The sequence below is a fragment of the Trichosurus vulpecula genome, chromosome 5 (genome assembly GCF_011100635.1).
Source record: "Trichosurus vulpecula isolate mTriVul1 chromosome 5, mTriVul1.pri, whole genome shotgun sequence".
Taxonomy (NCBI): domain Eukaryota; kingdom Metazoa; phylum Chordata; class Mammalia; order Diprotodontia; family Phalangeridae; genus Trichosurus; species Trichosurus vulpecula.
This window is the reverse complement of record NC_050577.1, coordinates 188,967,700-188,985,663: the sequence shown is the minus strand read 5'-3', so window position 1 is coordinate 188,985,663 and position 17,964 is coordinate 188,967,700. Positions and strand designations below refer to the sequence as shown.

Here is a 17,964-nt window from a genome sequence, read left to right as displayed (position 1 = left end):
GTACACTTAATTGTAGGAATGTAAATCCCCTACCACTCTGAGGGAGTAAGTTGTAGTTAGGAGAGCTTTCTCTGGGACATAATGCCAACCAACCTGCTAAAGTTCAAATACAGGTTGGGGTGTGTGAATCAACTTAGAGGGCCGAGATGGAGGTAGGTACCATACAGAACCATGCTACGTTGTTGTTTTCATTAGCATTTCTAGTTCCTTAGGAAGTGTCATTTGGACCAGGATTTCAGGGCAGAAGTATGTGAACAGTCCTCTCTCCCTTAAGCTGTATGGATTCTCAACAAAATTTGGGGGAATTTTAAAAGAAGAGAGAGGAAAATACCTACTATGTGCCAGACATCATACTAAGTGCTTTACGCATATCTCTTTTGATCTTCACAATTCAATGATATAAGTGCTATTAATATTACTCCTTTTTTACAGTTGAGGAAACAGGTAGATAGATTAAGTGACTTGGGGTCACACAGCTTGAAAGTGTCTGAAGTTGGATTTGAACTCAGGGCATCCTGGATCCAAAATTAATTTCACCTAACTTGAGGCTTTCTAGCAATCTCATTTGATAGATAAGGAAACGTAAGATCTGGGGAAATTAAATTGCCTCTCCTACAGAGCCACTTAGTGGTAAAAGCAGGAGTAGAACCCTTGTCTCTTGACATTCAATCTACAGCCCTAGCCATACCATATTGCTTCCTGCTGAAATAAGTAGCAAGAGAGTCCTAATTCGCATTCTTAGAAACAGCTTCAGAACATCAAAAAATGATTTTTTCCCCTGTTGTAGCCACTTTCTAACCTATATTTACCATTTTTTAACCACTTGGTAGAATTCTGTGAAATGCTGCTGCTGATGTTTATAGCGAGAAGGGTGGAAAATCATGAATCAGACAGGTGCTGAGAGTAACAGAAAAAGAAACTGAATTCAACAAATGAACGGTCAGCAAAAACATGAATTACAGATGCTTTTGTGGTGCCAATGATTGAGCAGGTTATCAGAATTATAGGTAGAAAAAATTGGGAACTGTGTGAATGGCTAAGATGGGACTCAGAATCTTAGGTAAGTTTGGAGCCTTAAGTTGAAAGAGACTAAAATTGTTTAGTCCAAAGCCTGCCTCTAGCACATACTTCTTCAATTGAAGAATTCTTTCTCTAGTGATGAAGAACTCACTACCTACCGAAACATTGCATTCCACCTTGGGATAACTAATTTCTTATGCTGAGGAAAAATCTGCCTTCCTATACCTTCCATCCATTGCTCCGAACATTTCCCTTCTTGGAGAAGAAAAGACAGCCATAATTACTATCATCACTCCAAATTTGAGTGTATATGTTTTTTGAGTTTGTGCTATAGAGTAACAATTTTGAAATATAAAAGACTTTCCATGAATTTATTATCGTTGAAAATAAGACTCTAGACCAGCAGGAGATGTTAGGGGCAGGAAAGAGAAGGTGTTGGAATTACAAGGTATAACATGGCCAGCATAGTATTAGTTTTTCCTCTTGAAACCACTCACAAACCTATCAAGTTGCCAACTTATATGAAATTTTCATGCATTCTAGGTGAAGTGGTATTTTGCATGTGTGAATCCACAGTTTTTCCCTGTAGTCTTTTACCTACTTCCTAGCATAAAACATTATTCATTCTAGGAAAGTACTGTCTGTCCGGCTGTTTCTTTCACTGTAATTAAGAGAGAAATTCTTTGTTTCATCCTTATTAATTTGTCTAGATTTTTAAGGATGTGGAATTATTAATATCGTGCATACACTTTGGTAAATGCATTTCTCTTTTTGTTTTTTGGTGCTCCTAAAAGCCGTAGTTCAAATCTGACTGTTAAAATATACATATATTTTATTCACCCTTGAAATTTGTTTACTGCTGCAACAGATTATAATAGGTCATTGTGGAATTGGTGCTAAAGTAGCCTGTCATTTTGGTAATATGCTATAGTTGTTACAACTCAATTTTAAAGGGATTACAAAGGTTTCACCTTTGCCCTGGGTTTATTATACAGACTAAATGAGAAGGTGTTGACAGATAAGAAACAAATATAAATTTTCTTCCTGCTTAACCACTTGACTTGAAAGAATCATTTCAATATATTGTTTGGATATAGTCAGAATGTCTTTGTAAAATCATTTTTTGAAAGGGAACCTGACCTGGGATTTCATTGAGGTAGGGAACTTCCAGTGAATAGACTCCTTAATAATAAGATCAGCAACTGATCAGAAGCTTATAGTCTTGGAGAGTTGCCTAGGGACACTGAGAGGTTAAACATCTTGCTGCCGTCCCATGCGTGTAGATGTCATAGGCAGGGCCTGAGTCCGAGTCTTCTTGACTTCAAGACTAAGTCTCTCTCCAGGGTGCCATGTTGTCTCTCATGAAATCATATAGTAGATAAATCCATCGAAGCACACTGTGAACTAATGTATATTTTAGGTGTTCCTTTCATCTCTCTATATCTAATAAAGTCTATTGGTTAATTGTTAAATAGGAACTTGAATCAAAGAATTTTAAAGGCCAGAAGTTTTTTTTTGAAAAACACATAAGTTGGAAAAAACACTAGAATGTTGAAAATCCAATCATTAACTTATTAACGCATAGCCTGACAATTTAGAACTCAGAAGTACCTGAGATCATTATCTTACTTTGCCGATAGAGAAACTGAGGTCAAAAGCAATTAAATGACTTGCCCAAAGTCACATAGCTTTTTAGTGGAAGAGTTAATCTAGATTTACTTTTGGGATATAATTATCCTAATTATTAGATAAAAATCCTCCAGCAGGTTAAGTGCCTTATGAGATGTTTAAGGTACAGATGTGCAGGTTTAACACTGATGCTGTTCTTTAGAGGTGCAGGTCTACCTGTGCAATAATAGAGATGGATATTGTTTGAATTCTCTCTCTTTTAATTACTGAAAACAATTTTGAGTCTTGACAATGCTAAAATCTTTCTCCCCTATGATTATTAGTTGATATCAACTAGCCAGCCACACTTAATTTTCAGAAATAGCTATTGACTGTAGTGGTACTACAGTGTCCACAAGCCTGTGACGTGCTCTCTCACAAGTACATAAAAAGTTCAGGGAATGGTGAGTTGAGGATTGGAGAGCACAAGTGATGAAGTGGTAACTTGGCCTTTGGAAGGAAGTCCTTATGCTGGAGATCTCAAGGTGTTTCCCTTAGACATTGTGTAGATTTTCTACTGGACTCTTTGTAGAACCTTGAATCTGCTTTCTTCATCTTGTCTACCCTGCCCTTAGCTATCAAGGCAGTCACTTCCGTTAGCTATCCTGAGGACACTGCTATGGTGTTGATGGTAACATAGGAAGTCTGAAATTCTTCAGACCCTTTGAAGCTCAGGAGGTCTTCCTCTGACAAAAGCATGGAGAGAAGGCTAAGGCCAAGGCCAAGGCCAAAGTTCTCACTCCCTCCACCTCCTCCAAGCAGTTCTTTCTCAGGGCTTTGGTGGGAATGCCTTTTTCTGCCTCTCCACTTACCATCAAATTTCTCAGTTCAGAAATTGGCTCAGTATTTTCTAGATGACCCATAGGGCATGACCAAATTTCCTCATCCATTCTGAATATATTTCTTGTGTAGTGTCACTAAAGTTTATACAAGACTTTTCAAGGACTTTTCAAACCTAGTCTAAAATCTTTGATTGATTGAGATGTGTTTTCATCTAGATAAGTATCTGGGTAGAGTACATATCACTTATTTTAAATGAGGTATAGTAATTGATCAACCTAGTCAATAATCTAGTTGATAAGTCAATGACATGATGTGAACAAATCATTTTCAAAAGAAGAATTGCAAACTGTCAACAATGAGCCTACTTTTCCCAGCTTATCACTCCCTTTCATACACTCTGTGTTCCTGGCAAACTGGCCTGCTTGCTTTATCCTTGCTGGTATATTTTCAGTTCTGGAGACAACATTCTACCTTCTTATTCTGTGATTTGCACAGCCTATCCCACATGCCTTTCTCATGATCCTTCCTTACTTCTGCCTCTTAAGATTCCTAATTTCCTTCAAAACTCAGCTGTATGTGTATCCTTTCCTGATCTCTCCCATGCTCTCTTCTCTGCCCCTGACAAAATTACCTTGTATTCTCTATATATTTTGTATTTACTTTTCTTCCCCTTCCTTCTACCTCAGTAGAATATAAACTCCTAAAGAGACTTGTTTTTTGTCTTTCGTATACCCAGTGCCTGACACATAGCAGACACTTAAATGTGCATTGATTAATGATGAAAGATTGTTCCAAATCACAAATAACCATAAATTAAAAATGCAAATTAAAGCAATTCTGGGGATTCATCCTATACCTATTAAATTACCAAAGGTGATCAAAGAGAGAAATAAATTAATGTTGGAGGATCTGTGGGAAGACAGGCATACTAAAACACAGTGCTTGTGGAGCTGTGAATCAGTTTAACCATTCCGGAAAATACTTTGGAACTATGTGAGGAAAAATTGCTAAACTTTGTTCTAATAAATTCTATTGGTTGGTTATTATATAGGAACTGAAATCAAAGAATTATAAAGGCCAGAATTTTTTTAAAAAAGGTAAGAAGATAAGAAGATACACATAAGTTGTAACATACCCTTTGTTCTAGTGATCCCACAAGTGGGTGTATAATTCCAGAGAGTCAATGACAGGTCCACATATAGAAAAATACTTGTAGTAGCCCTTTTAATGATAGTAAAAGAGACAAAAAAACCCCAAGCAAATCTGTTAACAATGTATATGTCTATTGATTGAGGAATGACTGAACAAATTTTGGCATGTAACCACAATTATATATCCTGGTTGGCTTCTCATCATTTGCCTTTGTACTTATGGTCTTTGGACCAAAGACCATACCTTAGATGACTTAATCCTTTTAGCTCCAGAACACTAATCCTGGGGCCTGTACTGCCTTGTTTCAGACTCTACTGTAGTCATCTTCTTGACATCTACTATGCAGGTACCCTTCTCTCCCTCCCCAATTTCCAATTCTGGCATTATAATCAAATCAGTGCTACCAATAATGTTATAAAGGGTAAATAAATTTACTTCCTTGTAGGTCCATTCACAATCCTTCTATGACTTTCTAAGCCAAAAGACCTCTCCTTGACAGAGAGGTTTAAAGCAGTATAATCTACTATTATCTGAAATAAATGGTGTTTTTTAAAAAAAAAATTGAGATGTTAGCACAAAAAGTCACAGAATACTAGGGAATTGCTAGTGAGAAAAAATTTTTGCATATTACCAATTTTATTTTGTATATTGCATTTTATGGGCTATTTCATGGTTACTGTGTTAGGAAAAGTACATATTATCAGAATGTTTTGTTATAAAGAATCACATGCAGAAAAGTGTATTTTCAGCAGTCTGTAGTGAAAGATTGTAGTTTTTGGTCATCATGAGAACCTAACTCCCAACTTCTTATAAACTTAATGTATCAACAGTCATTTTTAAAAAAATTTATATTATTTATTTTCTACAAATGTTACCTCCCTGAAAGTTGAAGATTGATTGTATTTATTTGTCTGTTTTCTGTCTTAGATGGCTAACTTTTATCAGAAATATTTTATGCGAACATTTTAACCATGCAACAGCATCTTTTCTTGTTTTAGCTGCATTGATTTTGTTTGTGCAAAAGCCTTACATTTTTATGCAATCAGAATTTTTTATCTTTTATAATTACCTCTGTTCTTTTCTGAGTAAGAGCTTCCATATAGTCCTACTTGTGAAAGATATCTTCTGTTTTCCTCATTTTTTTATTTTAATGATATGATTCTTTTATATTGAGGTTGCAAATCCATTTGGTGATTAGTAATATATAGTGTAAGATGCTGGTCAAAACCTACTTTCTGCCAAATTTTCCCATTGATTATTGTTGAATAAGGAGTCTTTCTTGCAGTAGTTTGTGTTCTTGGGTTTGTTGAAACTTAGACTTCCATGTTAGATTGTGTCTAAATCTTTCTTATGTTATTTGTAACAAATCTACTTCTTTCTTTTTTAACTTTCTCTAGGCATTAAAAAATCATTCTGCTTTATACTATGGTTCAAGATCTAGGTCCTTTTTGTTTCTACTTTTTTTTCATTATTTACCTTGAGATTCTAATGTTCCTAATGAATTGTTTTATTTATTATTTTGTCTAATTTGTTTAATGGTGACAGAGACAGGCCTTGTTATTTCATTCCCTCTACCTTCTCTGAAATTTATAGTCTTAGTATGTTATCTAAAGAAACACCTGGAGGTTAAGTGACTTGTTCAGGGTCACACAGCCAGGACTGTGCTAGCAGCAGCACATGAGCTAAGATCTCTGAGGCCAGCTCTCTATTCACTCTGCCAACTACTTGACTACAGCCATTATATCTCCCCTATGTTTTCTCAAATGAGAATACTTGTAATGTGCTAAGTATAGTGCCTGGTTAAGTATTTCATCAATGTTTGTTCCCTCCCTCTCTCCTTTTCTCCAAGCTAAACCATCCCAGTTTCTCCAACTGGTTTTAATATGATGTGATCACAAGGCCCTTCATCATCCTATTTGCTCTTGTTCAAATGCTCTCTACCTTAGTTCTTCCTAAAATGTGACATCCAGATCTCAACATGTTACTTTTGTGGTCTGATCACAAGACCGGAGCAGTACAGTTCTCTTCCTAATTCTGGACACTGTGCTGCTTCCAAACAGAAGTCTAAGGAATCAATTAGCCATTCAATTTGCATTTTGTGCCAGGCACTGTGCTAAGAGCTGGGAATATAAAGAAAAAAAGCAAAAATAGTCCCTGCCCACAAGGAGCTTAGATTTTTTTAATTAGTCTTATCACATTGTTTATTAATGTTGAGCTTATAATCACCTAAAACGCCTTAGTGCCTTCTAAAGAAACAGTTATCTCCCCTACTTTATACCCATAAAGCAGATTATTTTGAACGCAAGTGTAAGACTTTATAGTGATCTCTATTAAATTTTAGCTTGAGAGGCAGCATAATTTTGTGGATAGAGGTTTAGCCTTGGGTCAGAAATACCAAGTTCATATCCTACCTCGGACACTTAAAAACTGTGATGACTTACTAGAATCCATTCGACCACTCAGTGCCTCAGACAACTTTCCTAAGATTTTGAACTTATTGGTTTCTAATCTGCTTGGGTGAAAGGAGTTCCTACCCTTGGAGACCCTTATGACAATGAAATCGCCAATCATGAACCACACATGTAAAAAAAATCATAATAATAGATTCAACCCAATATTCTAGCCAGTGAAGACTTTTTTGAGTGTTATCCATGCTTTCCAATGTTAGTTGGCCCTCCCAAGGTTTCCTGGTGTTTTAATTCTCTTAGTTTTCAGTCCTGTATTATTAACTATAGCACTGTTAGTTGACTTGGTGGATGATAACTCTATTGGGGGGGGGGTACATTTTCATGCCTCTTCTAAGTATAAATGGTTGCTCTACACTTTTATATTGTGTTTTACCATACGTACAATTATCTCAAGTGTTATTTTCAGGCCATTCTTGCACTGTTGAACATCTTTCTGGTACTCAGAAAGTAATTGCTTAAACCTATTCTTAAACAATTATTTCTGAAGTTCTTTTGAATAGTATGAAATACAAAAGTAAATTCATTATGTGGTTTTATATCAGAAACCTAGTCTTTAAACTCTTAGGATCTTACTTAATTTAATCCTTTCTCCCTTTCTGCCACCTTCCACCCCCAATCCCCATTAAAGTTTTTTTTTCTAATATAGTTTTCCAGGACTATCAGAACTAGTGTTCTTTGTTTCCATATCTAAATAATTTTGAAGAAACCCTAACAGTAGAGGGTGAGTATATTTCAAGTGAAGTTTTCCATTATTTTGAGAGGGACCTGGAAGAAAAGAAAAAGGAACAGAGAAGCAGTCCTTGATTTTCCCTTCCGCCTGACATGGGGAGATAATGCTATAGAAGATCCAAATCCATACGAGTGGTGGTTAATTCTGATGTACAGTGTTCACTCCTATGTTGTGCTCTGACTGTTATATGCTCCCTCACCAGACCATTCTGAAGATGACCAACTTCTCTGCCACCTGTTAGTGAACACTGATTGGCTACCTGGTGTTAAAACCATGAAACAGCCAAAATACTCAATGACATTGATTTTTCCTTGCCTAGGAACCAAGGGCCAGTGGGTGAAAGCTAGGGTAACTCTAAATGAGTTGTCAAGGGCGGGGTGGGATGGGGAAGGAAGGAGATACCTATTTGATAAATTTCATAATTAGAGTGTTTAAGCATCAATAATATAGTGTACCTTAGACTGCCAGCACACCCATTTTCATAAGGTCATAGATTACTACTTTCTGCAAAGTAAAGTTTGGATGACTCTCTTTCCTTTTTCCTCCCGTTCTCTCCTCCCTCCCTTCCTCTCTTTCTCTTCCTCCTTTCCTCCCTCCTTCTCTCCTTCCCTCTCTTCTTCCTTTCCTTCTTTCCTTCCTTCCTTTCTTCTTTCCTCTCTTTCTCTCTTCTGTCCTTCTCTCCCTCCCATCCACCCTCCCTACATTCCTTCCTTCCTATACCCTTCCTTCTTTGCCTCCCTTACATTATTCCTTCCTTTCCCTTTCCTCCCTCCTTCCTTCTTTTCCTCCCTTCCTTCCTCCCCTTCCTCCTTTCCCTTCCTTCCATCAACCCTTCAATTCCTCCCTTCTCTTCCTTCCTTTCTTCCCTCCTAAGCCCTTTATTAGCAGAATTAAGTCTTCAGCAAATGGGAAGGGGATGTAACAGGTATTTATTGAGCACCTACTATGTGCCAGGCAGGGGCAGCTAGGTGGTGCAGTGGATGGAGTGCCAGGCCTGGAGTCAGGAAGACTCATCTTCCTGATTTCAAATCTGGCCTCAGATACTTACAAGCTGTGTGATGTTGGGCAAGTCACTTAACCCTGTTTGCCTCAGTTTCCTCATCTGTAAAATGAGCCGGAGAAGGAAATGGCAAACTACTTCAGCATCTTTGCCAAGAAAACCCCAAATGAGGTCACGAAGAGTTGGACATGACTGAAAAATGACCGAACAAAAACAAATACACCAGTCACTGGGCGAAATAATTTACAAGTTATGACTAACTCATTTCCTCCTCACAACAACCCAAGAGGTAGGTACAATTATCTCAGTTTTACAGTTGAGGAAACTAAGGCAGATAGTGATCAAGCAACTTGTCCAGGGTCACATAGCCAATTAGTGTCTGAAGGTTGATGTGAACTCAAGTCTTTCTGATTCCACAGCCTAGCACCCTGTCTGCTGTGCCACCTTTCCTGCACCAAGTCTAGTCCCCACAGTAGCTGGGCTTTCCAAACAAACACATACTATTTATGAAATTTTCCACATCAAGAATCACAAGCCACCCACAAAAGGGAACAAAGGGCCTATCACGTCAGTCAAATGAGCTGTGGGTCACCAGTAAACTCTCCTGACCGTGGCTTTAACTAGCACAGAACTAGCCATACCTCCTCTGACTGAGCTAGCTTATATTTATGTAGCACTTTAAGGCCTACAGATCGCATTAGGCATCTTATCACTTGATCCCCACAGCAGGTGCATGAAGAAACAGATTCTGAGAACTGAAGGACCTGCTTACGATCACACATCAAGTGTTTGAGGCAAGATCTCTACCCAGGTCTTCGTGACTACTATTTTTTTTCATTACGGACATTCCCTCTCATGGTGCAACCTCTCAGAATCCAGACAAGGCTGTTGGGGCACAGTAGTCTAAAATAGGGCTGTCCAAAATGTGGCCCGCAGTGTGATTTATGAGGCCCACCTACAAGCATAGAAATTTACATAAATGCTTTAGTAAACGAAGCCAAGCTACTGCAGAGCTCTCACTAAAATGGCAAATCAAAATATATTGTCTATTGTTTCAATAAAAACCTAAAGTTGGACAACCCTGGTCTAAAATATCATTTATTACTGGACCAACTAACCAAAGCAGTGCATGAAAACAAAAGGACAGGAGCAGTCTCTTCAACAATAAATTTCTTTGTGTCTGAACCCCGAATGGACAACTCCCAAACTTGGGAGGACAGTGACACTTACTTCTTATTGGGGCAATGGCATGGTGAGGGGTTTGGACTTGGTAAAGAAGAAATATGGCCATCATCTACTACGCTTGCAGTTCTTTACAAGCCCAGCTTGTCTTTTTCCAGTGTCTTCTCTACTGACTTTTTGTTTTGCCAGTTTTCATTTGAGTTCACTGAGGAATGGGATGTGGTTTTTCTACTTCCTTGCAAAAAACTGTTTGATCCTAAAAGTCTTATGGGAAGAGGTCACTGCTGTAAATTCACTACATTCAGTGACTTTCCCAAGGTCAAACAGGTAGTAATTGGCAGAGCCAGAATCTCACTGTTTCCACACCCTGAAAAAGTGTGTGTGTGTGTGTGTAGACAGGATTTTAAGAAGATATATCTTTGGTTTTCAATAAGAGAAGCTGTGTCAATAACACACACACACATTCAAACATCTATTGCAAGATTTTATTTCTAAGCATCATCTATATCCTAGACATTTCTCAGTTTTTTTACATCACTCTTGCTTAATTTTACATTAGGTACATATCCTAAATTATTTATAACCCTTGTGTTGGAATTTCATTTTCATTTGTCAGTCATCGTCAGTAGCCTTCTAATTTATCTTGTTACTGGCAAGATTTTCTTTTCAGGTTGGCAACAAGAGGTGCTTGTGAGCATTTTCTGCAGTAAATTTGAACATCTTGCATTCATTGAAGTTTTATCATATCTATTGTGTATGTCAGAGTGGGTCCCAGTGAATAAACTATGAAGGATTTTGCCAATCATGAAAAATCACTTTTGAATTAATTCTTAAAATCATACTCTCTTGAATAAGTAAAAGAACCTTATCAGTTTTTTTCTCCAGTCCCTTCATTTTACAGAGGAAGAAACTAAGGGACAGAGAATTTGTCTTTTTTTTTTTAGAAGTCATATCATTTAATTAGTGGCAGGTCTGGGACTGGGCCCTAGGTCTCCTGACTTCTGTTGTGGTCCTTTTCCTTTTAGCATGTTTTTCCTATTCTGTACTCATCTGGAAGATAGATAAATATCATAAAATGTTCTGTATATTTGTTTGCCCAAATAATTTTTTATGATCTATATAACAACCCAAACTTTTTTTTGTTTTGTCCTATTTTTTAAATTTCCAGAAGAAACCTAGCTCTCTTACTAGTGTGGGATGCTACTTTAAAAAATGTGATTGTAAAGATAGATATTATTCTGTGAGAGTTGTATGTGCACATATACGTACATTTTTGGAATAGAGGCATCCTATAATTTAGCAATAAGGTTTTATTCAGTATCTTGGAAACCTGAGTTCTGATTTCTGTTCTGCTACCGTCCAGAGATGAGACCTTGGCCAAGTCACCTTTCTGTGTTTCGGTTTTCTCATTTATAAAATAGAAATGATAGCTTATCATGATGTTCAAATAGTATACATAAGGCACTTGGACCTTTTGAAGAATGATACTTTGAAATTTCAGGAGATTGTTCATTCTGTTGAGCAATTACTTCTCATGAAGAATTTTTTAGGAATGGGAATCTCTTGAACTTATTACTTCATTTGTAATTTCCTCTACATATACAGTTCAGTAGCAATTATAATAAATCTACATCCTGCTTCTCTCCTTTCCCACTAATGTAGAAGAAAATAGGCCATTAGTTTTTCCATCATTTTGCTCATTTATATTGAAAGAAAGTTACAGTTGAAAATGTTAATGGATATTATGATTTGAGATTGACTAGGTTACATTTCATCCATTTAATCTCTGATTGGGATATATTATCCATCTAGTTGCCAAGATACCCATCATTATAATGTCTAGGCAGCATGCTGAAACACTTGGTGACTGATAATGCTTCTGTAGTCAACTGTTAGTCAATAAGCACTTACTGAATTTCCGTGGGGGTATATTGGAAATATGCTGTATATATTTTTTAAGATGTTGGTCTTTGGGAAATGGCTATTTTCAAGAATCAAAGAAATTTTTTTAGTGTTTTAGTTAATGTCATTTAATAAGAGGAGTCTCAGGTCAAACATTTCTAAGCTTGTGATAAGCAATATATAGAAATATAGTAACCGTTTGCTCTGGATATTGCCATTATGCTCTCCTAAAGAGGCTTTGTTTCAAGTTCCTTAAAGTCAAGGGCCATTTTGTCTCTCGCTTCATCACCATTCATCACAGTACCTAATACAGTGCTGAGCATAGTTGGAACCTGATAAATGATTGTAGACTTGCTAATTTAGTACCTGAGTTAGTCTGAGTTGTGTAGTTAAAGAAAGAAATTATATCTTTCTAAATAATGAACCTTCAGTTCTACTCTACAACTTAAAGAAAAAGCAGTCTACTGAAAAGAAAAAAAATCAGAAAATCATTTATGGAATTCATAACTAAAATGTTCACCTTTTCATAAGATATAGGGAGTATTTCCGAAATGAGAAGTTACCGATTGTTCAATTATTTAGTTTAATTAAGTTCTATGTGCCCATTTGATCACAGAGTGGTGGTGTTTTTTGGTTTTTTGTTTGTTTGTTTTGGATTGTGATTAAAAAAGCCCAGCCATGAAATACATTCATAATTGTGTCCTATTGTGTTTGACTCTCTCGATAACTTAAAAAAGAAAGCCTACTTTCCACTTAGTAGAGGCAGTGGTGGGGCTCACCAGAAGACTCTTTGGCCACAACTATCACCAATCCAGCTGGAGAATTCTATTCTCCTTCAGAATTGAAGTCACTGGCTATCAGGGCTTCTGCCTGCCCCATATATGGCTTATAAAGTACCCTGGCCAACTGAGCTCTTTAAGTCTTTCCAGAGGATCTTTCAAGAATGTTTTGTAGATTCAAACCAACATTCTATGCCAACATGTTACTTTTTCTTTTTACTTTTCTTGAAAGCTGAAAAAAATGACTCCTATATTTTGGGATCCAAAGCAGATTTTCTTTGCATGTGATAGGTATTATTAATTTTGCACAATTAAAAATGATAAGTATGTTTTATTTAAATTTAAATAATCTCTACTATCTCTAAACTGCTGACAAGCCGCCTGAGTTTTAGCTGCCAAAATTTTTTCTCTCGACAGCTTTGTATGATGAGATCCGTCAGTTTCGCAAGGCCTGTGGGGACGCACACCTCAAAACCATTCTGGCAACAGGAGAGCTTGGTTCCCTTACTAATGTCTACAAAGCCAGCATGATAGCTATGATGGCAGGTAAGCAATTGTGCTTAAATGCTGTTGGTTATTAAAGCAGTCAGGGAGAATGATTGTGATATCCTTTGTGATATCCTATCAGAATCCTCTGAAAGTGCTAATCATTTGAAATAGATTTTATTTTCTACTTTTGTAGAAATGTGCAATGGTCAAAAACTGACTTTACATTTAATATCTCTATTGACTGTGAAGCTGTAACTTCTTTGCAGTGCTATTTATGTACAGTAGATGGCGCTCTTGTTCATGAATTGTGTTGCATGCTTCTCATTGATTTTGCTTTTCATCGGCTTAAGTTAAGCAGGAACTTTATCTCTTTCCTATTCTTTTTCCCCCCCTATATTTTGCACTTTTGGTATTGCTAAAAAAATTGCACTCTTTGAGATGGCTCATGCTTTTTGTTTTAAGGGATCCTAAAAAGTTCATGGTGATATTTTACTTACCTTTGATTCAAATGTGGGCCTGGGTAATGTTGGCAATAGTACTTCCCATTCCAAACCAGGAGAGTATAATCACTGGCCAAAGGACTAGATTTGACCCTTGGCTCAGTTTCCCCTGACCTTTAGGGTAGAATCATCTAGACCCACATTCTACCTGTCTAGGGAATAGCTTGTGGAACTGGGGGTGTAGAAGTTACTATGTAGGACTATTTATTGTGTCTATACTGTTCAGAGCAGAAACTCTGAAAATCTCCAAAGGAAAGGCCAGAGGAGTTGGGGAATGGGTCTTAGAACACCTGACCTCCATACCTCCTAGGGTTGCTGTGAGGACCAAATGAAATAATATATATGAAACTAATTTTGGTGCTCCAAATTCAGTACAGATATTGTCAGGCCCAGTGATTAACACATAGTAGATGCTTAGTAAATGCTTGTTGAATGGCTCGTTGATTAAGATATTAAGACAACATGGTGTAGTAGATTGAGCTGAGCTTAAAGCCCGGAAGACCTAGACTTAGCCTCTGAATACTCTGCTGTTTGACATTTAAAGCTTTTGTAACCTGGCCCTGTTCTTCGTTTCTAGTCTCCATTACACTCCCTCCCAAATACTCTATGATCCAGTTGCACTGTCTCAGTTGCAGTTCTTCCAATACGATATTTCCTCTCCCATGTGCATATCTTTCTATGGGCTGGAATGCTGTGTCCTCACTTCTGCCATTTTCCCCGTACGTCCTCAAGACTCAGCTCAAATCTTACCACTTACAGGAGGCCTTTCTTCAGTCTGTCCAGTTTCTAGTAACTCCCCCTGTATTAACTTTCATCTACTCTCTATATATCTTATATGTATCTGGTCATGTGTGTGTTGTCCTCTCCCTTCCTCCTATGTTAGAATGTGTGCTTCTTTGAGGCTTGGTTCTACTTTTGCCTGTCTTTGTATATACTTTGTATACTTAACAAAATGCCTGGAATATAGCAAGTGCTTAAAAAATGCATGTCAATTGATACAATGGCTGTGTGATCCTGGGCAAATGACTTAACCTCCTTAGTGAGGAATCATTGAAGTGGATTTTGTTTTATTGCTGTGCAGGCATACCCCATATTCCACTCATGCAGTGAGAACATGCCAATCATATTATTCCTATATTCATAGATTGAGAGCTGGAAGGAACCTTTGAAACTACTGAGTCTAAACCTATTTTACAGATGAGGAAACTGAGGCACACAGAGGTTAAGTGACCTCCCCAAAGTCACATGGCTAGTGTTTGATGCCTTATGCAGACATAGTACCTCTAATTGTCATTATTTTAGAATTGTGGTTTCCAGATTGGTGGGCCTGCTGTCCCCAGGAAGCCATGACATAACCTCATAGGGTCCATGATCAGCTGGTCAAAAGGTACAAAGATGGATCATAGCGCAAACATCCTTGTCTCCAATACAATGATATCACCTCCACCTATTAAAGGCCAGTACTTTCCCATTTCTCCACATCTTTCTGGGCTTTTTTAAGAGTATGTAAGTTTTTAATCTCTCCATAACTGCACATTACCATTAGGAAAATCTCTTCCCTGTCTCCATACACCAGTTTCCCTGGTATACTTACACCTCCATATCACCTCTGGTGTGTGCGTATACACACACACACACACACACACATACACATACACACAAACTCAAAAATACACATATTCAGAAGTAAATGTAATATAAAAACAAAAGGCATAACTAAATTAAAAGAAAAAATGTACTTTCACAGCTTAGTTCCCATAGTGGATATATACAAAAGAGATACATAGTGCTGGGAGGAATCTGGAAAGGCTTCACATAAGAGGTAGCACTTGCTCTGAACCTTGAAAAGAGCTAGTGATTCTAAAAGGAATTGAAGGAATTGGATGGAATTGATTACATTGATCTGTAATATAGTAATCTGGAGAGAGAGAGAGAGAGAGAGAGAGAGAGAGAGAGAGAGAGAGAGAGGGAGAGAGAAAGAAATCAGGTTAATCTGTCATAGTTACCAAATATCTAAGGCCATGTGGAAATGATCACTGCTTCCTTTTCTTGATGTCCACTAACCATTACTTAAAAAACGATCTGAATTTTTGTTAAGAATCACTCAAACTTACCAGCCTCTAACTTACATAATTTATTCCCCTCCATTAAAAAATAATTTATTTTTCAGTCATGCCATACCTCTTCTAATCTTCATGATCTTCCGGACGTCATCAATAGTGACTTAGGATATATGTAGTTTGTTTGAACCAGGTAGCTTTCTGGCTGCTTACAGTATGTTTTCTTTGGCCTAGAAGCTCTAGAGTTTGACTGTAATGCTCCTGGGAGTTTTCATTTTGTAGTTTCTTTCAGGAGATGATAGGCAGATTCTATTTCATTTTGTCATTCATCTGGTTCTAATAGATCTGGACAGTTTTTATTCATGATTTCTTGAAATATGATAGCTGGGCTCTTTTTTTGTCATACCTTTTATGTAGTCTACTTACTCTTAAATTATTTCTCTTTGACCAGGTCAGTTGTTCTTGAAATGAGATACCTTCCAATTTTTCTCTCTTTTTTTTCAGTATTTTGACTTTGTTTTAACATTTTCTTTCTAAGGCTTTCTGCCAGAACTCTTATTTCATTTATAAGATTACTTTTACCTCTCTAAAAATATCTTCATTTCTTCTAGGTGTTCAGGTTGACCCTATGACACTACTGTGCTTTAACTTGAGACTTTTCTTGTAGATGATTTGTAGTTACTCTTCTTCTGGGTTTATGTGTTGGGAGTTTCTGTCTCCATAAAATAGCTCTTTTTGTTAGGAATCTTATTTTATTTACTCATTCTTCTAGTCTTAATTCCTGAATTATGACTTTGTGTTAGGGCCAGGCTCTGCACACTTCTGGAAAGAATGTTAAGGCCTTGTATGGTCCTAATCTCTATTATCTGGGGTCCTGGAGTTGTATTTTCCAGATTTTGAATGCTATGTTCTTCCAGCACGGGTGGCTCAGAATGTCAAGCTGCAAAATTTGAACAGGCCCTAAGTTGTCTGATCTAGGTAATGATCTGATTTCTGCTCTCTTGGTCTGAGCTTTGCAGTCTCTCGTATCTGGTTTGAGTCTGGGCAACACAACTGTAGGTTTGTCCTTGTGTGGAGCTCCCCTAGAAAGTTATTTGTCTCAGCCTTTATGAGCTAGCTGGAAGGCTTTAAAGGTTTAATGGCAGGGTTATTAGTTCAGTCCCCAACTCCCAGACAGCAAATCTCACCTTGGTCACTCACCAGTGGCCTCAATTCTTTATCCTTCTTGAGAGACAGAGTGACCGAGCTGTAGGCTCATCCCTCATCTCTTCTGAGGGCTGAATCTGTGATCTGGCTTCAGAGACAGAGAGATAGAGCTGAAAGTCTAGGTGACTTGTACTCATTGAAATGAGCTTATGTACTCACTTAACTATCATCTTATTTTAGGTATCACCCTCCTATAAGCTATTCTTTCACTCTTAGAAGGCTAAAATGACTCTCAAAGGAGGCAGAGAAAATAGAAGTAACTTAACAGTTTTCTATCAAAAACTTTCACTGTCTTATCCACCCTAAGCTCTACTGCAATCCCTTCCTTTCCCTAGGAAAGCTAAAATTCAAAACAAAAACCATATTTGTTATTGTCCTTAGCTTTCTTTAGCAGCTTCAATTCATTCTGAAGGTTTAGTACTCCTAAAATTATTCTCATAGAGACATGCCACACTTTTGTGTTTATCCTCGGTTAACTTGCCCTTGCTTCCATGTTTTATGAATTAAAGAAAAATCTGTTACTTGTTGAGTTATCTGTGAATCCATATCACTCCCTTTAGAAAGCTTCTCTTTCCCCCCTTATCAGAACTGCCTCTAAGACTGCCTTCAGAATTCATTCTTGAAGACTCCTCCTGAGCTAAATGTCCTACCTATCCTTCTGAAATCTACTTTCCCCAAGTCTAGGGGGCATGCCGTATTATTCTTCCTTACAATAATACCACTTCAAAGATCAGGTTCCCCCCCACCCAGGTTTCTATCATTTTCCCCATAGCAACCACTTCTCCCTTGTGTAGAGCCTGAGGATGTTGCCTTAACAGTTATCATGATACATTTTTAGTTTATTGACTAAATGCTTTTGAGAAGAAACAGAGCTGGTTTTTTTTTTCAGTTTAGAAAGGAAATTTTAAAATTAAAACAATTTTTTTTAATAATTCAGGAGGGGTGGTTAGAAAAAGTTTTTACTTTGTCTGGATTATATGGGTGATGTCCCAATTTGCTTTGCTTAAAATGACTGTTGTAGCCTA

At 37.3% G+C, this 17,964-nt stretch overlaps 1 protein-coding gene across 1 annotated transcript in view; it reads left to right on the top strand.

The window, feature by feature from the left end:
• Positions 1–17,964, top strand: part of DERA (deoxyribose-phosphate aldolase) — a 129,542-nt gene that overhangs the window by 58,849 nt on the left and 52,729 nt on the right. Inside the window, exon 6 of the mRNA XM_036761980.1 lies at positions 13,102–13,230. Coding sequence (XP_036617875.1) covers positions 13,102–13,230 — 129 coding nt within the window. The remainder of the gene's footprint in view (positions 1–13,101; positions 13,231–17,964) is intronic.